This window comes from Trachypithecus francoisi, unplaced genomic scaffold (assembly GCF_009764315.1).
Source record: "Trachypithecus francoisi isolate TF-2019V2 unplaced genomic scaffold, Tfra_2.0 Lachesis_group2, whole genome shotgun sequence".
Classification (NCBI taxonomy): Eukaryota; Metazoa; Chordata; class Mammalia; order Primates; family Cercopithecidae; genus Trachypithecus; species Trachypithecus francoisi.
This window is the reverse complement of record NW_022681465.1, coordinates 162,653,214-162,680,774: the sequence shown is the minus strand read 5'-3', so window position 1 is coordinate 162,680,774 and position 27,561 is coordinate 162,653,214. Positions and strand designations below refer to the sequence as shown.

General features: G+C 34.6%; 1 protein-coding gene across 1 annotated transcript in view; it reads left to right on the top strand.

The window, feature by feature from the left end:
• Window positions 1-27,561, top strand: part of ADAMTS19 (ADAM metallopeptidase with thrombospondin type 1 motif 19) — a 269,639-nt gene that overhangs the window by 139,361 nt on the left and 102,717 nt on the right. Inside the window, exons 9-10 of the mRNA XM_033181355.1 lie at window positions 8,376-8,516; window positions 10,026-10,176. Coding sequence (XP_033037246.1) covers window positions 8,376-8,516; window positions 10,026-10,176 — 292 coding nt within the window. The remainder of the gene's footprint in view (window positions 1-8,375; window positions 8,517-10,025; window positions 10,177-27,561) is intronic.

Here is a 27,561-nt window from a genome sequence, read left to right as displayed (position 1 = left end):
CATTTGTTGTATGAATGCTCATCTGTTGGTCATCTTGAGGTCCAGGACATAAGACAATTGAATCCCAGAGTGGAAGAATCAGTTTGAGTCAAGGAATGCTCAAGTAATGTCTTGACTAAGTAATATTATTTAATGAGAAAATATGGTTTTATTGCTATGCAAATATAATGGCAATATATTTTTCCCTTTTGGTACATGATATTTTGAATTCCTATTTAAAATAAACTATTGTATGAAAATACAATAGTTCAATTATATTTCAGTTGCGATGAGTTTACCTTAAAGTCTAACCAAACTTTGGTATGTATTAGGCTCTTGATATATATCAAATAAGTAAATGATTGAATATAGTAGTTATCTTAGTAAAATATTATTATGCATAGATTGTCAGTGAAACTTATTCAAAACAGATGCTATGTGCATATTCAAAGCGTTTAGAATGTTTTTTGATATTGCATGAGATTTGCATGGACAGACCTGTCCAACTAGTTCATCCAAATCCTAAAGTTATGAATGCGGAAGGGCCAAATCTAGCAATTGTAGTATTAGGAGTATTTAATTGAAATTCTGTTAATTCACAACAGGTATGGAAACATACCTGCCAAGATATGAAAACAACCTGTATCTGTCAACAGATGAATGTATAAAGATGAATGTATACAGAAAATGTGGGGGGGTGTGTGTGTGTGTATGCATATATATAGACACACATATATATATTTCTATTATATAAACATAATTCCATATATAATGGAATATTTATTTTATATGTATTATTATATATGTATATTTACACACAACATAATATACATTATATAATTGGAATTTTATGTGTGTGTATATATATTATATATATAGATAATATATATAGATAATTATATATACATAAAATGGAACATTACTAAGTCTTTAAAAAGAAGGAAATTCTACTATTTGCAACAGCGTAGATGAAGCTTGAGGGCATTTTGCTAAGTGAAATAAGCCAGACACAGAAAAACAAATACTGCATGATCTTACTCATATGTAGAATCTGACAAAAACAAAGTCAAACTCATAGTAACAGAAGAATGGTGGTTACCAGGAGCTGTGGGATGAGGGGAAAGGGGACATATTTGTCAAAGGTTACAATCCTTCAACCACAAGATGAATAAGTACTGGAGACCTAGTGTACAGCATGATGACTACAGTTAAAGAAGTTAGCATATGCCCCAGGAGGCATACGCAGATTTGGTTACCCTCTCTCAGCTTCCAAGAAGAGTCCTTTTCAGAAGTGAATAATATTTGGCACTCATTTGCATTGATGTGCAGTCATATATCTGCTCTAAGAAGAGAGGATATGCTCTAAGAGGAAATTATATACACTAAGAACTAAATAAAGACCAGGTATAATGGCTCACAGTGGAGGTGTGCTGTAATCCAAGCACTTTGGGAGGCCAAGGTGGGTGGATCACTTGAGTTCAGGAGTTCAAGACCATTCTGGCCAGCATGCCAGCTTGAGGCCTGAGAATTGCTCAAACCTGGGAGGCAGAGGTTGCAGTGAGCTGAGATCACACCACTGCACTTCAGCCTGGTCAATACAGCAAGACTCTGTCTCAGAAAAAAAAAGAAAGAAAGAAAGAAAGAAAAAAGAAAAATAAAAGAATGAAATAAGAAATGCCTATAAAGTACATCATCTCCTAAGACTTTTAGAATGGGAAATAGATGAAATAATAATAAATTGTTAATGACAGGCACAAACCAAATATGCTCTTCTAGAAATCCATTGCTCCTTAAAATGTTGAAAATTAATTTTTTGTAGTTATTGTTGACCAACTAAAATTAGTAATGGCTATCTAAAGATACTGTCCCCATTGTACTCTTTAGAATTTTCTATAGCAGATGTCACAGGTATCTTCCCCTGACACAAATGCCTTGGTAAATGTTAAAAACTACCTATGTGGATAGTTAAGAGGGAAAGTGCATTATTAGACATACAGCCTTAGGCTTGAGTTGTTGTTCTGCCACCTACTTAATGAACGAGCTTTGGATAAATCAATCCTCTGTATTCATTTCCTTTATTTCTAGAATTTGGATAGTTTTTAATCTCAAGGTTCATTGTTAGGATTTGTGATACTATAATGTCATGGCACAATGATTGGCACATAATACAGAGTGATTGAATGATAATAATAATTAGTAGTAGTATTTTTATGAATTCCTCAACGTGAAAAGGAGATCTTCAGCTTTCACTGGCCTTTCATTTTTCTGTTCTTTCTTGGAGTGCTTTCATACCTTTTAGAGGTTTATAACTAGATTGACAGGAAGTTTACTTATCATGAAGACTCTTGTAGACCACTAACATGGCTTTCGTATTTGATATTTTTAGACAATGATACCACGTAGAATAATAAGCAGTTTTTCCAAGTTAATTATCATAATGAGACTTCAGCCAATATAGATATGGCAGCCCTCCCATACCAGATTCTCTCCAAATGTAGGTTTGGATGTTGGAGTGAGTTAGTGGAAGAGGGAAAAAAATCACCCAGCTAATGAATGACCTTGGAAGAGTTGGCTTTCTGTTTGCAATTCTCCGATGTTTCTTGGCAAATGCATATCCTAGAGTAAAGCAAGCAACCTTCCTGGAGTAGATCATCTGTTAACTTTTTCATGTCGCAGTTTCTCTGTGTTGGCAAGAAGCCGCAGTAGTTTCACATCTCTAATTATAGTGTATTTGGTGTTTCTATGATCCTATATCAGTTGATAAATCAGTAGACATTTAACAGGACATTCAACTAAATAATTAAAGGAAGTAAAAAGAAAATATGACTATTTCTGTTCTGTGAACACGTACATTCTAGGTAGTGGTAATTTATATATATCATTTAAAATTAACCAGAAATACGAGACAATTCTGATATGTCTTACACACCATATATGTGAAGGGCATAGAAGTTAAAGATAGTGATAAATATGGGCTAGAATTTATTAACAAATCCTTTTTTAAAGGCAGAAAGTCTATTTAAATGCAGATTAGAATGGAAGGTATTCTAATGGAAAGGAACTATACAACAGGTTAGGCTGGAATTAACTATGAAAATCAGATTGATATCAGTTTACAGATGTTTTGAATAATGAGATAAAGAATGGATTTCATCCTGTAGATCATTGCTTTCCAGAATTTTGAGTAAATAAGAATCATCTAGAAAATGTGTCAAAATGCTATTTCTTAGGCCTTACCTCTAAACATTCTATTTTAATTCGTTGGGGGCAGGCCCATGAATCTGCATTTTAACTACTCTAATGTCCTCATGCCCTATGATTCTGATGCAAGTGGTTCATTATTCACATTTTTAGAATCTCTGCTTGCCAGGGCTAATGAAAAGCTTTTGCATAGGAAACTAGCTTTTTTATATTAATACACTCATAAGAAACTAGCACCATTAAAGCATGGTTTAAGAAGCAAAGAGTTAAAGAACAGGAGGACAGTGAGGCAGACATTACAATAATCCAGAAGTAAAAAGAATCAGCACCAATTTTGGTTGATAGCAATAGAATTGAAAAGGGGCAGATAAGCGGTAGAGGTTTAAGGAATATAGGGCAAACAGGACCCAGGCATCCATTTGCTACACAAGAGCAAGGGATAGTGTTCCAATCCTAGTAGATAATACACTCTTTGAGTGTAGGAACTGAGTCTTATTTATCTTTGTGACTCCAGCTCAGCACAGTAGTGGGTTCTCAACAAGTGTATGTACATTGTTAGATAAACCTGTAATATAATGCACAACAAAGTCAAAAGGAATCTCTTTTTGTACCTCTACTTTTCTTCTTTTAACCTCTTATTTTTTACCTTGCTTTTATATAGCCTTTTGACTTGCCAATAAAAGTGGGTTTCCTTGTTTGTGCAAATTGAAAGGACTTAAAATATTAAAAGAAATATGATACAAAAATATATTGTATATCTTAATGTCTAAATTTTTTCTCCGTGAACACACAATAGTGAAATTATATTGAATTAGATATACCCACTGAATTCTAAGAAATATGAAATTAAATGTCATTTTGTATAAATATAATCTACTTCCAGTAAGACATTGTAATAGTTTGTTTCTTTCTTTTATTAATGTTTCCACATAATATATGGCTTTAGTGGGAAATACTATGTCATAAAAATGCTTAATGTATTCAGCACAAAAAGCCTACTCTTTTAAAATATTACTGTTTACAAATCAGATCCTTTCCAATTATCCAAAAAAAGTGAGTGAATTTATAAGGCTTCTCCTCTCTAATTCTTTAAACATCAAAAGGGACCATCTTCAAAATCCAAATGCTTCTCCAGCTTTCCGCAGGATATCAGAAAACTTCCTGGCAAAGACTTTTAAACAAGTTGAGAAGTTTTATATGATAAAAATATTTTTTCAGTTGACTTGACAACCACGTACAATGTTAGTGAAGAGTTTATTTGCCCAAGGCTCTTTGTCAAAATGAATTTAAACTGAGATTATTAAAATGTGGTTCAATTGCAGTGTGAGTAGAGGTGTTGCTAATGTCTTACTTAGAGAATGTTTTCCATGCAATGCATGTGACTTGGTTACAAGGCTCTACATGTAGAGGTGCATTTCTGCTAAAAGAACAGAGGCATTTAAAATTGTTCAGAAAACAATAAATCATCTCCAAAAGTGGAGAGTTTTGATCCGGAAAGAAAAGCACTATTGTGTGGTAGTTCAGAGGTTCATCTGTGTGAGCATCAGACTGCCCGGGTTTGAGTCACAGCTTCACCATTAACCTCAACACCTTCCTCATTTGTAAAATAGAAGTCATGATAATAGAAACATTATGGGAATATTGTGAGGAATAAGTGATATCATCACTGTCAGTGGTTAATAGAGTAGCTGACACAGATTAAGGTGCACAATTAATTGTTTTATTTCAAATCTATAGAGTCAAGACTAAGCAGTGTTTCCTGATAATTCCAGATGTGTGGTTAAAAAAGCCTGTCCCAATTTAATGATAATTTTTTTCTGTTATGAGTTAAATGGCTTTAGGAAAATTTAACTACTGGTAAACAATGCTTGAATCACCAGACCTCCCCATGGCTGAAGCTAATTTCTTACATCAGAATCAGGACCAGGATCCCAAAAGGAAAATTATTATCTGGATAAGAGGTTGTAATCATCCATATTTGGAAAATCCCATTACACAATATTGGAAAAATGTCCAAATTGCCAAATCTTGGAAGCAATCCCTCTCCTTCCCTCATAGGAACACATTATTTAGGAAGGTTTATTATTTCTGAGAAAGACTAGTTACCTTTCAAAAATGATAGCATTTGTGTATGGTTTGAAAGATTATGCCACCGCAAATGGAAGAGTCAAGCACATTCCACAATGGCAAGTAGTTGTTAATTAACAGGTCACCCAGTGATGTGTGCTGTAGCCAGAATCCATGGCAGAGAGGAGACAGGACACTGATGGGCTGCATTTGAACCACACAGTTAGAATTAAATTAACCCACTTTTACTGATTTGTGATATTGTGCCATATTTATAATTTCTTATTTTAACTTAATATCTAAGTAAAGTTTTTTGATTGTTATTTTCTTGGTTTTTCTGAAGTGCACACTTTCGCCAAAGAAAGCAAATACAGCAGAGTGAATTTAATGTAATTAATAAATCTGTTTATATATCTTTTGATGAATTAGAATGATATAATTAAATTTCTCTGATTTATTTCCCCAGTATAAAGGAGCATTATGGATTCTGCCTGTATTCCAGGCATTGTTCAGGTACTACATATCATGCTTATGCAGTCATCAAAACAAATCAGTCAAGAAAGTATATTTAGCAAATAAGGCAACTGAGGCATATTTATTTATTGTTTTTTAACTTGCCTTTGGTGAAATAAGGGGAAGATACAGAGATTAAGTTACTTTCTAATTTCAACATCTTTTTACTCTGCCTTTTAATATTTTAATTGAACTGGTTCATACCTATTCCATATACTCTTATTTTTCCTCTTTATCTTCTAAGTATGAAAACATTTATCTTCCTATTTTCTCTGTTATTTATTCTATTAATATGTGTTGCTACAGACTCTATTTGAAGAAATTTATTAGAATAGGAAAGAAAAATATGACTCACTGGTGAATTTTTCTAACACCAAAAGTGAAAAGTAATATTCAATAATGTATTTTAGTTTTATTTATACCATCATTTTAATAGTTAAAGTTAGCATGGTGATATAATTAGTCTTAATTCATTAATGATATGGATGGAATTTATTATTCCTTTCATATTTTCTTCCTTCAAAAACATATTTAATTGTAACAATTTTGATTCAAACTTATAATTCATCTTAAAAATATAGTTTGGTAGTTTTTTAAAATTTTATTTTGATTTGAGGAAACATAGGTACTCTAATTGTAATTTCCCTTAGCAATTTCTGTAACAGTTCTTCTAATTTCATGTTTTAAAACACAATATAGATATTCTTGTAAATTTTTCATTATGAAAACAATTTTATTTATTATCTAGACCATAACAGAAGAAGAAAAGAGAACAGTGGACTATCCTGCTATTATCTCAGGCTATGCATGTACACAAATGGACTCTTCTCTGCTTCTTCAGTACTAACTCTCGTCCACAAAAATTATTTTACTGGCCTCATTATGAGAATTCACAAGAGACTATATAATTTTTTTTCTACATGATCATTGAACCCATGATTCAACGTTGGTTACAGAGTCTCAAGAATTTGGAGAATGAACCAAAAGTAAAAATTTATAATGCAATATAGAAAATGCCGTAACAATGTTGTTCACAGAATCCTGTGTTGTTCCCAGAAGAGATAGTACAAATGGGTGAGGTAGGGGATAGTGAAAGAAAACCTGATAAAAGTAAACTGCATTAATGTTGATGATTAAGTAGAATTTGAGTTTGTCCAGGGAAAGAAGCTGAAGGAGAGGCACTGTAGACAGCATATGGGGTTGGAGGATGGAATTTATAGATGCCCAATGTGAAATGGTTAATCACATGACTTCCAGAGCTCAGTTCAAACATTATTACTTTCCAATTTCTCATTGTATAATCTTGGACAAGTTACTTCTCATCTGCAAAATGCATATTATAATCATTTCTACCACATTTTGTTGCTTAACACAAGTTTATAAATTCCCTTATATGATTTATGATACCTAGAAAATGCTAAGTAACAATTAACTGCAAGAAAATAAGAAACAATATAATGTTTGGGAAATTACAAGTCATTTGGTATTGCTGAAGAAGAAAATCTAATAACAATGTAGAAGAATATGAAGGGGCTATGTATCATGTTAAAGAGCTGGAAATTGCCATGTGGATAATGAGAAAACATAGGAATGGCATAGGCAGATTGTGTTTTAAATAGATCTCACTGGGGCAGGGTAGGAGAAGGGGAAGGGAGAATTTTGGTAAAGATTAGAGGGACAGAACCCAGGTACAATACCATAACAACTCAAGACTTTGTATATACTGTAATAAGGATACAATAATTTAAATCGTAACTATAGGATAGAAGGGAGATGACAGTTGAGTGAAGTACTTAGAAGGTAGAGTTGGCAGGGCTTGCCTCTAACAATAAATAGAGCCTATGCGGTAATTCAGGAAAAGAAACAAATAAATGATGACTTGAAGATTCTTTATTTGGCAGAACTTAGTAGCTAGCAAAAGCATAAAAAGAGAGCAAGAAAAAAATAGAATAGAGGAGTAAATAGAGAATTGAAAGAGAAAGTAAGAAAGGCAGTCTGTAGACATACTAAATTTAAGGTATTTCTAGAACATCTATTTAGAAATAAGTCCAACTTTTAGAATACAATTTCAACAGATTCAGGATTCATTCAAAAAGATAAAGAAGGCCAGGATAATTTGTGTTATATGATGTGGGAGGAGGAGGATGGTCTAATGAAGTACATGATGAAGACATAGGAAATTAATAGAGTAATGAGGTTTCAAATTTGGTAAAAGATGTGTATTCAAATCAAATTTTGAAGAAAATTTGATTCAGGCAAGAGCAAGAATCTAGTATGGTTAAATATAAATGTATTATTTCTGAGTTTCATACATACTACTATGCAAAGAATATATCTATAGATCATTTCAGTATGAAGGACTTAAACATATCATTTTGTAGGTTGATTGGGGAAATTTTTTTATTAAATAAAAATATTTACCTTAAATTGGGGTAACAAAATTTAAAAAGTAACTTAATCTGAAATCTAATTTTATTTTGAATCTAATTTCCTTAAAACAAATTTGGCTCCCAGTATTTTAAGTATTTTAATCATTATTTAACTGCAGTTACAAAAAGTTAACAAGTAACATTTACTTAGTGTAAATTTTAAATTTTTATTATATTCCAAATCAGCATGGGCATTAACCATGACAACGACCACCCATCGTGTGCTGATGGTCTTCATATCATGTCTGGTGAATGGATTAAAGGACAGAATCTTGGTGATGTTTCATGGTCTCGATGTAGCAAGGAAGATTTGGAAAGATTTCTCAGGTATGGATGTCACTTATCGTTTTTGCCTTGTGAATGTTTATGTGTGCTGTTACTTTTTACAAATAGAGAAGCCAGTGTGGCAAAGTGGAAAGGCCACCAGAGTAAAAATGAAGGCACTTGGTTCCAATCCTGACTTTTCCATTGACTCATGGTGTAGTTTGGGACATGTTATTTAACCCCCTGCTTTTTAATTTCTACATTTTTCAAAAAGGACAGTTAAGATTATTTGTAAGATTGAAAAATTGTTATAATGATTTTAAAAATCTGTCACAGTATTTAATTGCCTCTTCAATTATTCCCAGTGGAAATATTCACACTGTTCATCATCCAGCACATCTGTTATCATGAAGATCAGAGCCCTTCTAACAAAATCTTCACTTTTCGTTTGTAATATATCTACGCTTCAACTATTTTTTCATTAATAAATAGTTTTCACCATTATCATAGCCCTTGAATCTCTTCTTTTCCACATTCAGTGGCAGTAACACTTAGCTTCTGTCTTGTTGGAAAAGTAAATGAAAAATATTACTGTTGCTCTCATTTTCATTTTAAAGCACTTGTTCATTTTTAAAGCCCTTATTTCTATAATTATAGAAGGATCACCTGAAGCAGTAAGCAATATGCAAAGTAGTTAGTGAGATGCTTAAGGTATCCAAAACAAGTCTTAATGAGAAATACAGGAACACCTAACGTGCTAAACTCACTACACAGATGAACTTTATTCACTTTTCTATATCCTTTAAATAGTTAAGCCAATTTTTCTATTAAATGGCTATGAAGTCTATCAAACTATAATGTTTCTCACATTCCATAGCTTTGCTCTAAAATAAATACAATATATGCTGTGCATGCTCTTTGTCATAACAGTCTAGAGACGAGCACTCAGAGCATGTGATATTTCAGACACACCATCAGTAGCTGCATCAGCAGCCCTTCTGTAGGCCCTAACGAGTTCCTAAGAAACATGCATGATTTTGTACGGCTGCCTTCACATGAATCAGGACTCCTATGACATCAAATACCACTTTAAAATATATTACAGAGTTGTATACAAAGTTGTATTACAGTGTCAAGCACAAATATATCTCCGCTGTTAATATTCAGCTGAGGATGCTTTCCATACATTCTTTAAATCCCCAAAATATAGCTGATATCTTACATTCACATACTACTTTTGGGCAAGTTACTCTCTGATTCTGAGCTTGTATACCTATTCCATGCATAAAATAACACTGAACTCACAGTGTTATATAGATCAGCTGAGTTAATTCATATGAATGTGTTTTATACACCGTAAAGTTCTTTTAATTTGAAAATTATTTATTTATTATCTTCATTGTAAATAAATGATTTTTGACATATAGAATAATTTCTGTGAATATTCAATGGAAGAGCTTAAAGTAAAAATATATTTTTGATATTATAAAAGTGTTTCTTGTTATATGCTAACTAATCATATCAGCTTTTTACATTAAATTCAAAATTTTACACACACCTACCTATTGCCAGGTCAAAGGCCAGTAACTGCTTGCTACAAACAAATCCGCAGAGTGTCAATTCTGTGATGGTTCCCTCCAAGCTGCCAGGGATGACATACACTGCTGATGAACAATGCCAAATCCTTTTTGGGCCTTTGGCTTCTTTTTGTCAGGAGATGCAGGTAAAGATCCAGGTGGGGTTTTTGTGCGTTCATTCATTGGTTAGAAATATTGACTGGGGAGTTATACATGATATAAATGATGAATTGATGGGTGCTGACGAGTTGATGGGTGCAGCACACCAACATGGCATAAGTATACATATGTAACAAACCTGCACGTTATGCACATGTACCCTAGAACTTAAAGTATAATTAAAAATAAAAAAAATAAAAAATAAAAAATAAATAAAAAAAAGAAATATTGACTGGTAGGAGAAGGTAACTTTATTTTAGGGTTTGTGGATCAAAAACACCCCAATATATAAAAGAAGGATTTTCTAAGAAAAGGTTTGTGCATTTTTTTCTTATACCTTGGAAGTGATAGAAATAAGATGTGAGCATTTAATCAAAGTCAATAAAGAAAGACCTAATAATTTCTACTTTGAAAATTACATTGATGTCAGGGAAGCATTTTTATTATGTCAGTTCAATGCTTCTATTTTAAATCCCATACAGTGTTCTCTCCATATCTGCAGGAATTGGTTTCAGTACCCACATCCCGTTCCCTGAGCAGATACCAAAACTCCCAGCTGCTAAAGTCCCTTATGAAAAATAATGTAGTATTTGCATATAACCTACCCACATCCTCTCAAATACTTTAAATCATCCCTAGATTACTTACAGAACCTGATACATTTTAAATGCTATGTAATTATTATACTATGCTATTTTATTATTTGTATTATTTATATTGTTGTGTTGTTGTTTTTTTAAAATATTTTTTGTATCTGTGGTTGGTTGGATCCCTGGATGTGGAAGCTACAAACAGGGAGGGCCAACTGTATTTTCTTATATGGAAATGGGTAAAAATGTGATAAAAGCTATATATGAACGTGTAATTGTGGAGGAGGAACTATACGTTTTAACCCTAAAAATAAAATTTTAAAAGTATCTTTTATAGGAACAAAAATTAAGAGAGTACATTTCTACATAAACTGGAAGAAAACAGAAAATGTATAATGGTAAAGCAGTGTTTATGTATTAATATTCCAATAGTCAGTAATTACTCAGAGAAGACAGTAGTGTTAAGTCCATAAATTCTAAAGGATGAAGCAAAATTACCTTCTTAACTGATGGAAGAGTTTAAGCTCTATTAACCCCTTTTTTTTCTTTCCTGCTGACCATCCCCTATCTGCCCATCTCCTCTCACCTCCTCCTCACACACACACACATACACATTGTACTTCAGGAATAAACCGATAACCACACTGAGAGTAAATTGGTTAAGTATTGCTGAAACATAGCCTATTTCACCCAGCCACAGTTTTTGTGAATGTCTCAAAGGAGTTTGGCTTTGTTGAGGATAATGCTCTTTTGGGTAACTCAGCATAATTAAGATCCATTATAAGGAACAAAGCATATGGCATTATAATGTGTTGAATGCTGTCTTTGCTTTGTGGTTCTTATGAAAAGAGTTTTGCACTTATTTATTAATTGCTTTTGATCAGTTTCACCCACCAGTGTGTAAGCTGCATGAGGGCAGAGTGAGTTTCTCCAGCATCTAGCCTAGGGACTGGCACAGAGTAAGTGAAATATCCAGTGAACAAATGGTTTAGAATTAAAATGAGTGAATGTATGGAGTTGGAGCTGCATCAAATGTGATGTGTAAAAGGCTGTATGGACTCTAATACTCACCTGGCAATAGTGGAGCTTGAAAGGAACTGGTGTTGCTATGTGTGATCTAATGCCAAAGGGTTTACATGTGGCACAGCCATGGATCCTCAGAACTCCATATCATGTGTGACAATTATGACATTAGTTCTGTAAGGTCTGTCTCCGGTACCTCTCTGACCTCATCTACTAACCTCCTTCACTCTACTTTCACCTCTGAATCTTTAGACAATCAAAAGTCTGGTCACAATCTTCTTCCTTAAATATTCATGGTAAAATGAAAGTTTCTGACGTACAAAGGTTTGGGTTTGTGGGCAGACACTTTTACAGGCTGAAGTTACCATTATTTTAGGCAACAAAGTAGGCTGTCGGTGTTCACTGTCACTGGAGCATTGCACAGGAGACAGTTTCAGTTCATGCGATATAGAGAATTGATAGAACTGATCAATGGATCAGTTGATCCAAAATGTTCATCTTCTATAAAGCATTCCTGCTGTAAAAACTCAGTAGATGATCAACTACACACATGATTCTGTTAAATTGTAGATTCTTTTCCATAATTACTATTTTACAAGCTTTTAGGATGCTGATGAGTTGATGGGTGCAGCACACCAACGTGGCACAAGTATACATATGTAACAAACCTGCACATTGTGCACATGTACTTAAAGTACAATAGAACTTTAAGTACTTAAAGTACAATAGAACTTTAAGTACTTAAAGTACAATAGAACTTTAAGTACTTAAAGTACAATAGAACTTTAAGTACTTAAAGTACAATAGAACTTTAAGTACTTAAAGTACATAGAACTTTAAGTACTTAAAGTACAATAGAACTTTAAGTACTTAAAGTACAATAAAAAAATAATAATGAGTTGGGTCAGCTTACATAGGTAGGCTCAAACTGAGACACAGCTAATAGGAAATGAGAGCAAGATTGCCTTATTAGAACCCACTGCTTATGAAATACCCCAAGCTACACAGGAGAGTTTATAGCTCTGGATAGAGACATTCTTATTACCTTGGAGTAATTTTGAAATTTATTGCAGTAACGATTGCCTGACATTTTGCAAAAGGTAGATCTTAATTAAAAAAAAAGAAATTATTTTAATATATCACATTGCAATTAAATTTTGCTAGTGCCATTCTACAATGTTTTGACCTCTAAATATCTTCCATATAGTGTGTTAAATTATTTATTTTTATGATGTAATTTGATTCTTTTTCTTGTATTATACTTTAAGTTCTAGGGTACATGTGTACAACATGCAGGTTTGTTACATATGTATACATGTGCTGTGTTGGTTTGCTGCACCCATTAACTCATCATTTACATTAGGTATTTCTCCTAATGCTATCCCTCCCCCATCCTCCCCACTAACAACAGATCCCAGTGCGTGATGTTCCTCGCCCTTTGTCCAAGTGTTCTCATTGTTCAATTCCCACCTATGAGTGAGAACATGCGGTGTTTGGTTTTCTGACCTTGTGATAGTTTGCTGAGAATGATGGTTTCCAGTTGCAGCCATGTCACTACAAAGGACATGAACTCACCCTTTTTATGGCTGCATAGTATTCCATGGTGTATATGTGCCACATTTTCTTAATCCAGTCTGTCACTGATGGACATTTGGGTTGATTCCAAGTCTTTGCTATTGTGAATAGTGCCGCAATAAACATACGTGTGCATGTGTCTTTGTAGTAGAATAATTTATAATCCTTTGGGTATATATCCAGTAGTGGGATGGCTGGGTCATATAGTACATCTAGTTCTAGATCCTTGAGGAATTGCCATACTGTTTTCCGTAATGGTTGAACTAGTTTACAATCCCACCAACAGTGTAAAAGTGTTCCTATTTCTCCACATCCTCTCCAACACCTGCTGTTTCCTGACTTTTTAATGATTGCCGTTCTAACTGATGTGAAATGGTATCTCATTGTGGTTTTGATTTGCATTTCTCTGATGGCAAGTGATGATGAGCATTTTTTTGTGTGTCTGTTGGCTGTATGAATGTCTTCTTTAGAGAAATGTCTGTTCATATCCTTTGCCCACTTTTTGATGGGGTTGTTTGTTTTTTTCTTGTGTATTTGTTTGAGTTCTTTGTAGATTCTGGATATTAGCCCTTTGTCAGATGAGTAGATTGCAAACATTTTCTCCCATTCTGTAGGTTGCCTGTTCACTCTGATGGTAGTTTCTTTTGCTGTGCAGAAGCTCTTTAGTTTAATTAGGTCCCATTTGTCAATTTTGGCTTTTGCTGCCGTTGCTTTTGGTGTTTTAGGCATGAAGTCCTTGCCCATGCCTATTTCCTGAATGGTACTACCTAGATTTTCTTCTAGGGTTTTTATGGTATTAGGTCTAACATTTAAGTCTCTAATCCATCTTGAATTAATCTTCGTATAAGGAGTAAGGAAAGGATCCAGTTTCAGCTTTCTACTTATGGCTAGCCAATTTTCCCAGCACCATTTATTAAATAGGGAATCCTTTCCCCATTTCTTGTTTCTCTCAGGTTTGTCAAAGATCAGATGGCTGTAGATGTGTGGTATTATTTCTGAGGACTCTGTTCTGTTTCATTGGTCTATATCTCTGTTTTGGTACCAGCACCATGCTGTTTTGGTTACTGAAGCCTTGTAGTATAGTTTGAAGTCAGGTAGCGTGACGCCTCCAGCTTTGTCCTTTTGACCTAGGATTGTCTTGGCAATGCGGGCTCTTTTTTGGTTCCATATGAACTTTAAAGCCGTTTTTTCCAATTCTGTGAAGAAACTCATTGGTAGCTTGATGGGGATGGCATTGAATCTATAAATAACCTTGGGCAGTATGGCCATTTTCACGATGTTGAATCTTCCTATCCATGAGCATGGTATGTTCTTCCATTTGTTTGTGTCCTCTTTTATTTCTCTGAGCAGTGGTTTGTAGTTCTCCTTGAAGAGGTCCTTTACATCCCTTGTTAGTTGAATTCCTAGGTGTTTTATTCTCTTTGAAGCAATTGTGAATGGAAGTTCACTCATGATTTGGCTCTCTGTTTGTCTGTTACTGGTGTATAAGAATGCTTGTGATTTTTGCACATTAATTTTGTATCCTGAGACTTTGCTGAAGTTGCTTATCAGCTTAAGGAGATTTTGGGCTGAGACAATAGGGTTTTCTAAATATACAATCATGTCATCTGCAAACAGGGACAATTTGACTCTTATAACCATTAAATGCCATAGTTATTGTCTACTCCTCTTTTACAAATCAACAATTTGAGGTCTAGAGCAGTTACATAATAATTTGAAGTTCTTATACCTATTAACAGAGAATGCTAGATCCAAACTCAGATTGTGTCTAAATCCCAAAAAACAGAATGCACTGTAACCACTATGCTCTCCAGTGTCTTATGGAACTCAAACTTCTTTATATGCTATATTGTCTTCTCTATGGGAAAACCCTTAGATCAGCTCTTGTATTTAAACTAATTTTTTTTTGTTTCCTATAGCACCTATACTATCAGTTTTAACCAGTATCTTAATTGATTTCTTTTGCTAAGCTCTTTGCTCTATTCATGTGATTATTTCCCACTAACCTACCTGCACAGATTTTTTTTCCTTGATCTCTGAAAATATGATTATTTGGATTTTTAAAACCTGTTTCTTAATATCCTAAGATGTTGCTTTGTTTTAAAACTACAGGTTGTGCTAATAAAGTTAAGTTTTAGGTTTACGGTGTCCAGAAATATTCTCCTTTTTATTTTCTCTCCACTTTTATATTCCAGTCCCAAATTAGTACAGCTTGTAAAGTGTAGTAACCTAATAGATGACAGATAGATAGCTAGAACCATAGAAAAGATCACTTACATATTTAGTCATTGATTTGACAAATATTTATTAAGTTCTAAGTACTTTGCAGGCACTGTATGAAGCACTAATAATACAGCAGAAATCAAAGACCCTGCCTCCATGGAACTTACATTTTAGTTGGAGGAAATATAAAATAAGCAAATGCATATCTAATATGTCAGTTGGTGATAATTCTTTAGAAGAAATATAAACTCAGGTAAAACAGGAAGTACTATCAAGGTAGATGGTTGGGATGGTGTTATTTCATATAAGGTGACCTGGGAAAGTTTCCTAGAGAAGGTGACATTTGTTTAGAGATCTAAAGAAAGTGAAAGAGCAAGCTATGCATTTATCTTGGGAGGAATATAGCAAGAGAAAACAGAATGCAAAATGCCCTGGGATTCACTGTGGGTCATGTTTTGAGATGCCCATTACACATCCAAGGAGGAATGTAAGCAGGTCCATGATATATATTTGGAATTCATTAAGAAGTATACGATATTGGGGACATGATACCAAATAACAATTGGAAGTGAGTTAGAATAAGTTTCAAGGACTAAGACCCAAGTCAATGCAATATTTAGAGTTTTGGAAAGTGAGAAAGAAAAAACAAAATTCTGAAGTATGTTGAGGTAGGAATAGAACCAAAGCAAATTAAGATCCTGGAGGCAATGTGAAGAGGACATTTCTCAAAGAGAGACTGATCAGCTGTGTCAAAAGCTGAAGACTTAAATGTAAAACCTAAAATTGTAAAAGCCCTGGAAAACAACTAGGCAATACTCGTCTGGACTATTTTTTGCCCATAGGAATGGGCAAAGATTTCATGACAAAGATTCCAAAAGCAATTTCAACAAAAACAAAATTTGACAAATGGGATCTAATTAAACTTAAGAGCTCTGCACAGCAAAAGAAACCATCAATAGAGTAAAGAGACAACCTTCAGAATGGGAGGAACTTAAACAAATTTAAAAGGAAAAACCAACTCCATTAAAAAGTGGGCAAAGAACATGAACAGACACTTTCCAAAAGACATGCAGCCAACAAGTATCAAAAAAAAGTCAGTAACACTGATCATTGGATAAATATGTATCAAAACGACAATGAGATAACATCTCATACCAGTCAGAATGGCTATTACTAGAAAAATCAAAAAATAACAGATGCTGGTGAGGTTGCAGAGAAAGGGGAAGACTTATACACTGTTAATGGGAGTGTAAATTAGTTCCCCATCGGAAAGCAGTGTGGCAATTCCTCAAAGAGCTAAAAACATAACTACCCATAACTACCATTCAACCCAGCAATCCCATTACTGGGTATATACCCAAAGCAATATATATCATTCCACTATAAAGACACATGCATGTGAATGTTCACTGCAGCACTGTTCACAATAGCAAAGACATAGAATTAACCTAAATGCCCAGTAGTGACAGGCTGGATAAAGAAAATGTGGTACATATACACTATGGAATACTATGCAGCAATAAAAAAGAACGAGATCATGTCTTTTGCAGGAACATGGATAGAGGTGAAGGCCATTATCCTTAGCAAACTAATGCAGGAACAAAAAACCAAATACTGTTTGTTCTCACTTATAATTGGGAGCTAAATAATAAGAACTCATGAACACAAAGAAGGGAACAATAGACACTGGGGCCTACTGAAGACTGGAGGGTGGGAGGAGGAAGAGGATCAGAAATAATAGCTATTGAGTACTAGGCTTAGTACATGGGGGATGAAATCATCTGTACAACAAACCCCTGTGACATTGAGTTTACCTATATAGCAAACCTGTAATATACCCCTGAACTTAGAATTAAAGTATAAAACAAATTTTTTTAAAAAACTGAAGACAAGTAGAGCAAAATGAAGGCTGAGATTAGATGGTTGATATTTTTTCCCAAAGGGTTTGACACACCATTATTTGAAGCTGTATGGGAATGCCTGAATATATAAGGGGTCAGGAAGTATAACTTAAAAATATAGCAGAAAATAGTTCTAACTGTGGAAGACTGAAAATAGTTGTGCACTACATAATGACATTTCAGTCAATGGACCACATATACAACAATGGTCTTATAAGATTATAATCTGTATTTTTACTGTAACATTTCTATGTTTAGATGCACAAATACTTAGGATTGTTTTACAGTTGCCTAACATATACAGTACAGTAACATGCTATACAGGTTTGTAGCTTAGAAACAATGGGATATACCATATAGCCCAGGTGTGTAGTGGGCTATATCATCTAGGGTTGTGTAAGTACACTCTACAATGTTCACACAATGACTACATTGCCTAATGACACATTTCTCAAAATGTATTTCTATCATTAAGCAAAGCATGACTGTAGTTCTGCTACATACATATACACCGTCAATTGGCTCTATGTGGAGTCACCATACCTGCCATTCTGTCATCTAAGTGCTATACAAAGCAAATCTCCTATATGGTAAGCTCCTTCACATTATCAAAGTTGTCAGCCGTTTGTCATTGTATCTCTAGCATCCAAATAAGTGTTCAATAAGTATTTGGTGAATGAATAAGTGAATCAATTGAATAATGGGGTACTGATTCTAAATTTTTCACTCGTGTAAACACTTGCGTCTCAGAAATATATCAAGATAACATGATAACCTTTTAGAATATTAATGCAATCACTACATAAAAGCCTACTTACGCTATTGGGCAGGTAGCTTGTTTCACAGCTTAGTCATAATTCAATTAGGCATCCTTATGACCAGTTCATTTCTAATCAACTACAAATAAACATCAAGCTTTGTAGTGTGAGCGTTCAGAGCAACCTTCAACATGTGTGTTTCAGGCAGAATCTTAAAAACAAGGTAACTCTGAATCTGACAAAGGCAGTTGGGCCATAGCATCTAAATTAGATGTTTCTTTTCCATACTTATAAACAGATATTTAAATACAAACACTAGAGGCTCAGCATTATTGCATAATGCTGATCTAATTAATGATATAAATTTACCCTTAGGATAACAACTTACATCTGCAGAATGTTTAAAGACACAGATGTAGAGATTCTGGTGAAACATCTTGATCGCAGGCAATAATAGCTCACTCTTCTGCATTAATTTGCAGAATTAATGGCTGACTTCTTGGATGGCCTTGTTCCTGAGTCCTAAGCAATTGGTGCCTGGTACCTTCAGGCCATCTGGCATCTTGTGGGTGAGCCAGCTCCAACTGCATCAAGTCATTGTAATAGCTTCCTGAAATTACTTAGCCTGGCTGCAAATACAGAGGTATGGAAGGATTTTTCCCTAGAACTAGTGAGAAGTGGCCCTGTAGGAGTTAACCTTTTTTTGAAAAAGAAGGAAGTGTGATAAAATTGAAGACCTCCAGGAAACTTAAGATCCTGTCTTTGTGAACTAGGCACACTATGAATTGCAAATGTATTAAATAGATAGAAAAGTTTATAGTATTACTGAATCATATGATGACCTTAAATATTGACATAGGAAATTCCAGTTTTACATTTCTCCTGTATCTACTTTATTCATCCAAGTTTGTAGGACTCTCTCAAACCTCTCCTTGAAGCCAATGCACAGACTGGAATTGAAATAAAGTAATGGCAAAAAACACAATTATGTTTGCACCAACCTAATATTATGAAAAACTGTAGAAGGCCTAGACTCTGTAATTTGGCATTGCAAAATTCCGGAGGCAACAAGAATTTGGATTTAAAAAAGGCTTAACATGAATTAGTTGGAGGACATAAACTGCATGATTTAAGACTTACAAAGCTGCGGTAATGAAGACAATGTGGTGTTGACGAAAGGAGAGACTTAACTCCTCAGTGGAACACCATAGAGAGTCCAATTATAGACTCTCACATATGTGTACAATTGATTTCAACAAAAGTAACAAGGCAGTTGAATGGGTAAAGAAAAGCTTTCAACAAATTGTGCTGGAATAATTGGATATTCATCTTTTAATATTACATCATATCATAAGATAAAATTAACCCTAAATGTATTATAGACCTAAATGTGGAATCTACAAAACTATAAAACTTCAGGGAAAAATGTAGAGGAAATGTTTTTTAATAGGACACCAGGAGTGTGAACCATAAAAGAAAAACAAAACAGAAAATTATTGTTTGAAATGTATCAAAATAAATTATTTTATCTTAGGAAAACTCCGTTAAGACAATGAAAAGGAAAGCCACAGAATGGGTGAAAATATTTATAATAGGCATATCTGACAAAGGATTGTTGTCCAAAATATATAATCCCTGTAATAGTAATAAAAGACCAAGCAATACAATTAAATGGGCAAAAGATTTCAACAGACAATTTAGAAATGAAGATATGCAGGTAGCCAACAAACTCCTTAAAAGATGTTTAACATCATTCATATTGTACCAAAAAATGCAAATTAAAACCATAAAGACCTATATTTGCATATACATTGCAATGTCTTAAGCTTAAAGAATTGAAAACACGAAATTGTTGCTGATAATAGAGCAATCAGAATTCACATACCACTATTGGTAATATAGTATAGTCACTTTGGGAAAATTTTAGGTGTTTGTAGGTGTTTTTAGGTGTTTTTTGTTTGTTTTTGTTGTTGTTTTTTATCACTTAAGCATTCACCTCTTATATGATCCAAACTTTCCACTCCTAGATCCAAAAATATACTCTGCATGATCTCTTTAAATTTATTGAGACTCATTTATAATCTGTCCAGGTGAATGTACTATATGCATTTGACAGAATGCATTTCCACAGTTGTTAGTGTTTCATAATATTAATTAGGTCAAGGTTATTAATAGAGTTATACAAATCATCTTTTATTATGTGTATAGATGTTCCAATAATTACTAAAGTGGGGAATTTAAATATCCTACTATGACTGTGCAGCTGTCTGCTCCCTTCAATTGTGTCAGATTTTGATTCATACCTCATAAGGTTTTATTGCAAGACACTAATACAGTTATTATTGTTATGTCTTCTTGATGCATTATGTCTTCTTATTGCATTTCTTTTCATTATGAAAAAGTCTTCTTTATCACTGGTAGAAGTATAACTTATTTATATTGAAGTTTATTATATTCAATATTAATCTGATTTTGTGTGTTTATTTTTTGCATGGTATAATATTATGCTTTTATTTAGTTTAAATGTATCCATGTACTATTTCAAGTGAGTTTCTTGTAGTAAGCATGTAGTTAAGTCTTGATTTTAATCTGTTTTAAAAATTATAACCTTTTAATTGAGGTAAGTATTTCATTAATGTTTAATCATTGATTAAACAATGTGTTTGAATTTAGGTCTTGATTTTATAATTTATTTTTTAACTCTTTATTTCCCTCTCATCCCCATTAATTTACTTTTATGTTATTTGAATTCTCTTTAGGATCCTACTTTATCTATTACATTTTTAGCTATAATCCTTTACGTTTTTAAGAGACTTGATCTGGGTCTAGGTCTGGGATCACACATCTTTATTTAAAGGGCCAGATAGTAAATATATTAGGCTTGTCAGCAGCAGAGCCTATGTTGCAACTCAAATCTGCTGCTCTAGCTCAAATCAGCCACAGATAATATGTAAGTGGATGAGTAAGACAGGTGGCCAGTCTCCAGGCCATAGTTTGCCAAACTCACCTCTACAGATTAAAATAGAAATCCTCAATTTTTCTGAATCTACTTAGAGTTATTATAGTACTGTTTCATTTGGAATTATTGGAATATGCAACCACGTACGTGCATTTAGACTTCTTCATTCAGTTTTTCTGTACTACCGTCATTTTATATATATATATATATATGGGGAGAGAGAGCATCTGTGTACATTGTAGACCATACAATAAAATTGTATACATTTTACTTCATGTACATTGCCTGTATTTTAAGGATTAAGAATGTAAAAATAGTCTTTCACTTTTAGCTTGATATTTACCCTTTCCAGTGTTCTTCATAACTTCCTGAAGATAGGAGTTTTCCTTTGGTTTCATTTTCCTTCTCCATGTCTTTTAGTTGGGTTGCTAGTGACAAAATTCTCTTAATTTTCTTTCACCTGAAAATTTTCATTTCACCTTAATTTTTGAAATATATTTTCACTTGATATAAAATTATAGGTTGACTTTTTCTTTTTCTTTTACCATCTCAGAAACATTCCTCTATCTTCTCTTCTCCATAGTTTAAGATGAGAAATGTATAGCCCCTGGATTGTCATTTCCCTGTAAGTAATCTGTTGTTTCTTCCTGTTTGTGTGCAAGGTATTCTCCTTATCTTTGGTTTTCAGAAGCTTGACTATAATGTGTCTACATAGGCTTTACTGCATATTTATCCCGTTGGAGGATTGTTGAACTTACTAATTTTGTACATCTCTGCCTTTTCTCAAATTTGGAAAGAAGTTTTAGTAATCATTCTTTAAATACTTTCCTACCTCTCCATCCTCTCCTGAGAATAGGTACACACATTAATTTTTTTGATATAATCTCACAGCTTTCTGTAAATCTTTCACATTTTTCAATATTTTCCCTTTCTCCTTCAGAGTGGGTAATTTCCTTTAAACTATTTTCAAGCTTACTGAATTTTTATTATTTCTATCCTGCTCAAATCCATTCAGTCAACTTTTAATTTTACATATTGTATTTTTCACATCTAAAGTGAAAGTTTCAATTTACTTTTTTTAAACTTTTCTCTTGAGATATCTTTTCATTTATTACAAGTAAATTTCCATTACCTCACTAGGTATATTCATAAAGCCAGTTTCAAATTTTATGAAAATCATAACACATGTGTCATCTCAGGTTTGAATTGTTTATTTACATTTTTAAAGAAAAGGTTGCATTTTGCTGTTCTACATATGCCAGTGATTTTTACTTCTATACTAGAAATGTTGTTGTTGTATTGTAGAGCAAGCATGAGCAAATTATGGCTTAAAGTTTTACTGGAACACAGTGACACACATTTTTTCATTAATTTTCTATGGCTGTACTCAAGCTACAATGGCAGTGTTGAATAGTTGCAACAGAGACCACCTGGCCAAGAAGCCTAAAATATATACTATTTGGCAATTTACAGAAAGAGTTTGCTGACCCCTGTTGTAGAGGCTCTGGATTCTGTTATATTCCTTAAAAGACTGTTTTTTGTTTTCATAGGCAATTACATTAATTAGATGTAAACTGGAAATTTTGTCTCATCTATTGTAGGCTGTAGCTCATATCTTAGATCAATTCGTTTTTCTCTTATCTGTGCTATTTGTAGGGTGTGTTGTGTATGTATAGGTTAGGTGCCAAGGGAAGACTTAAGCGCCTCTGATTCTATTCCCTCTGGGATTCTCCCTTCAGTTTATGGCAGCCTTGACCACCTCAGTTTCTGTCTTCATGACTCTATAAGATGATATGTTTTTCCCAGTTGGCACCTAATGTCAGGACACAATAGTGAGCATCTGTCAGGTTAAAGTTGCAAAGATGATGAACTAACCTTGTGCCAGTTTTTTCAGTTCCCCTCAAAAGTGTGCCTGTTGAATGCAATCACTTTCACAATTGCCATGCACAAAAAATAAAATACGTAGGAATACAGCCAACCAGGGAGGTGAAAGATCTCTACATGCAGAAATAGAAAATACTGCTCAAAGTAATCAGAGGTGACACAAATGGAAAAACATTCCATGCTCATGTATAGGAAGAATCAGTATTGTTAAAATGGCCGTACTGCCCAAAGCAATTTATAGATTCACTGCTATTCCTATTAAACTACCATTGATATTCTTCACAGAATTAGAAAACCTACTTTAAAATTCATATATAAACAGAAACAAGCCCAAATAGCCAAGATAATCAAGCAAAAAGAACAAAGCTGGAGGCATCATGTTACCTGACTTCAAACTATACTCCAGGGCTACAGTAATAAAAACAACACGATACTGGGACAAAACAGACACATAGACCAATGGAACAGAAGGGAAAACTCAGGAATAAGGTTGCACACCTACAACTATCTGATCTTTGACAGACCTGTTCAATAAATGGTGCTGGGATAACTTACTAGCCATATGCAGAAGATTGCAACCGGACCCCTTTTTAGGCCATACACAAAAATTAACTCAAGATGGATTAGATACTTACATGTAAAACCCAAAACTATAAAAAACCTTGGAAGACAAACTAGGCAATACCATTCTGGACATAGGAAGAAGCAAAGATTTCATGGCAAAGACTCCAAAAGCAATTGCATCAAAAGCAAAAGAGAGAGAGAGAGCGCGCGAGGAAGGAAGGAAGAAAGGAAGGAAGGAAAGAAGGGAGGGAGGGAGGGAGGGAGGGAGGGAGGGGATCTAATTAAACTAAAGAGCTTCTGCACAGCAAAAGAAACCATCAAGTTTCCACCAAGAGTGGACAGACAGCCTACAAAGTAAAAGATTTTTGCAAACTATGAATCTAACGAAGATCTAATATCTAGCATCAATACCAAACTTAAGTTTACAAGCAAAAAACAAGCAACCCCAATAAAAGGCAGGCAAAGGACGTTAACAGACACTTTTCAAAAGAAGACATACATGCAGCCAACAATCATATGAACATCGCTAATCACTAGAGAAATGCAAATCAAAACCACAATGTAATACCATCTCACACTAGTCAGAATGGCTACTATTAAAATGTCAAAAAATAACAGATGCTAGTGAGATGTGGAGAAAAGGGAACACTTACACACTGTTGATGGAAGTGTAAATGAGTTCAACCATTGTGGAAAACAGTGGGGCAATTCCTCAAAGAGCTAAAAACAGAAATAGCATTTGACCAGCAATCCTATTACTGGGTATATACCCAAAGGAATTGTAAGTTATTCTGTTACAAAGACACATGCATGCATATATTTATTGCAGCACTATTCACAATAGCAAAGACATTGAATGAACCTCAGTGTTCATCAGTGATAGATTGGATAAAGAAAATGTGGAATACTATGCAGCCATAAAAAATGAGATAATGTCCTTTGCAGCAACATGGATGGAACTGGAGCCATTATTATTAGCAAACTAATGCAGTAACAGAAAACCAAATACCACATGCTCTCACTTACAAGTGAGAGCTAAATGATAAGAACTTGTGGACACGGGGCCGGGCGCGGTGGCTCAAGCCTGTAATCCCAGCACTTTGGGAGGCCGAGACGGGCGGATCACGAGGTCAGGAGATCGAGACCATCCTGGCTAGCACGGTGAAACCCCGTCTCTACTAAAAAATACAAAAAACTAGCTGGGCGAGGTGGCGGGCGCCTGTAGTCCCAGCTACTCGGGAGGCTGAGGCTGGAGAATGGCGTAAACCCGGGAGGCGGAGCTTGCAGTGAGCTGAGATCCGGCCACTGCACTCCAGCCCGGGCAACAGAGCGAGACTCCGTCTCAAAAAAAAAAAAAAAAAAAAAAAAAAAAAAAAAAAACTTGTGGACACGGAAGGGAAGGACACACATTGGAGCCAATTAGAAGGTAGAGTCTAGGAGGAGGGAGAGGATCAGCCAAAATATGTAATGGGTACTAGGATTACTACCTGGGTGATGAAATAATCTGTACATCATACCCCCATGACACAAGTTTAGGTATAACAAACCTGCACATGTACCCCTGAACTTAAAAGTGAAATGTATGTATTTATTTATTGAGACAGAGTTTTGCTCTGTTGCCCAGGTTGGAGTGCAGTGGCGCCATCTCAGCTCACTGCAGCCTCCAGCTCCCAGGTTCAAGCAATTCTCCTTCTCAGCCTCCTGAGTAGTTGAAATTACAGGCACCTGCCACCACGTCCGGTTAGTTTTTGTATTTTTAGTAGAAACAAGGTATTACCATGTTGGCTAGGCTGGTCGCAAACTCCTGACCTCAGGTGATCCACCTGCCTCGGCCTCCCAAAGTTCTGGGATTACAGGCATGAGCCACCATGCCTGGCCAAAAGTTAAATTTAAAACAAAAAGTGTGTTGCCTTGGTTCACTCTCCAGAGCCTTCAGGAAGTTGTTTTTTTGTATTCTGTTCACAGTTTATAGTTGATACCTACAAGAGGGTTGGTTTTTTGAGAAATTAATCCACAATTCCAGAAGGGGAATCTTTTTATCTTAATTCTGTATTTTTCTTTAAAAATTTAAAATAGGCTCTTCCTTCTTTTTATTGTTTTCTTTTCTTTGGGGGCCTCCATTATATAGATATTAACAGTTCTCCTTTAATTTCTTCTTATTCCCTTTCTTTATCACTTCCTGATGTAACTATGAAAGAGTCCCCTGCAGCTTTCTGCTTCATTCATTGGCTGTCCGTGGGTTACATTTCCCTTTCTATGCCTATCACTTTACTTCTGCCAGTAGCTATGTATGTGGGGTGGAGGAGGTGAAAGAGAATGTCAGACTTAGTCAGCTGGCAGTGGCCAAATCTTCTCTGTTAAAGGATAAAGTTTCTAGGATGTAAATGAGCTAGATTTCTAACATTTCTTCCCATTAAAAGAAGGTTTATAATGAATGTTTAAATCCACTAAGTGTTACATTATGTAGTCAATGTTTATTAAGATTTATCCTCATTGTTATCAGTCTCTTTGCTTACCATTGCTTTTCAGTCCTTTCTTATAAGGTCATATTTCTTTTTCTTAAAGAACATCATTGAGAAGCACCTTTGGGACAGATCTGTAGAAGGTAAACACTCAGTGTTTGTTACATTGAGAGGGTCCTTATTTAACCTTCAAACCTGAATAAAATTTTAGATGAGTTCAGGAGTGTAGATTGACAGATTTTTTTTTTCTCTTTTTTGCTTCTTTGAATATATCATAACTTCACCTCCTTACACTGGTATCAAGATATCATCTTTGCCATGTGCCTAATCTGAAGAGAAAACTTGCCATATTTGACATTTATTATGATATTTGCTGTAGATTTTCTTAGATGCCCTTTAAAGAAATTAATTTCAATGACTAGTTTGCTAAGATTTTTAAGTGAATGTTAAATTGCATCACATATTTTGTATCCACAGATATAAAAATCATAGATTTTAAGTTATTGATGTGCCCAAGTACATTAATTAAATTCCTAATATCAAACTTACCTGTATTCTGAGAAGAAAACCTAATTTGGTCATACCTAGATTCAGCCTGTTAAAATTTGTTTAGCATATTCACATCTTATAAATGAAGTAGATCACTACTTTTACTTTCTTTTAAAATCTCCCTCTAGTTGGATATCATAGTGTTTAAAAGTTGTACAGGAACATGAATAAAGCTGTAGGCTATTATCCTCAGCAAACTAACACTGGGACAAAAACACACACACACACACACACACACACAGATAACTGCCGGGCGCAGAGGCTCACATCTGTAATCCCAGCACTTTGGGAGGCTGAGGCGGGCGGATCAACTGAGGTCAGGAGTTCAAGACCAGCCCGGCCAACTTGGCGAAACCCGTCTCTACTAAAAATACAAAAATTAGCCTGGCATGGTGGCAGGTGCCTGTAATGCCAGGTGCTTGGGAGGCTGAGGCAGGAGAATCGCTTGAACTCAGGAGGCAGAGGTTGTATTGAGCCAAGATCATCATGCTACTGTACTCCAGCCTGGGTGACAAGAGTGAGACTCTGTCTCAAAAACAACAACAACAACAACAAACCAATTACCACATGTTCTCACTTACAAGTGGGAGCTAAACAAAAACTTATAAACACAGAGAAGGAAACAACAGACACTGGGGCCTACTTGAGCGGGGAGGGTGGTGGGAGGGAAAGGAGCAGAAAAGATAACAATTGGATACTAGGCTTAATACCTGGGTGATGAAATAATCTGTACAATAAACCTCTGTGAAACATGTTTACCTATGTAACAAATCTTCATATGTACCACTAATCCTAAAATAAAAGTTAAAAAGAAGTGATGCCCTCTTTTTCTGTTCTCTAGAACGTTTCTGTGTGTTAAGAATCTACATTCCTTCAAAGAGTGT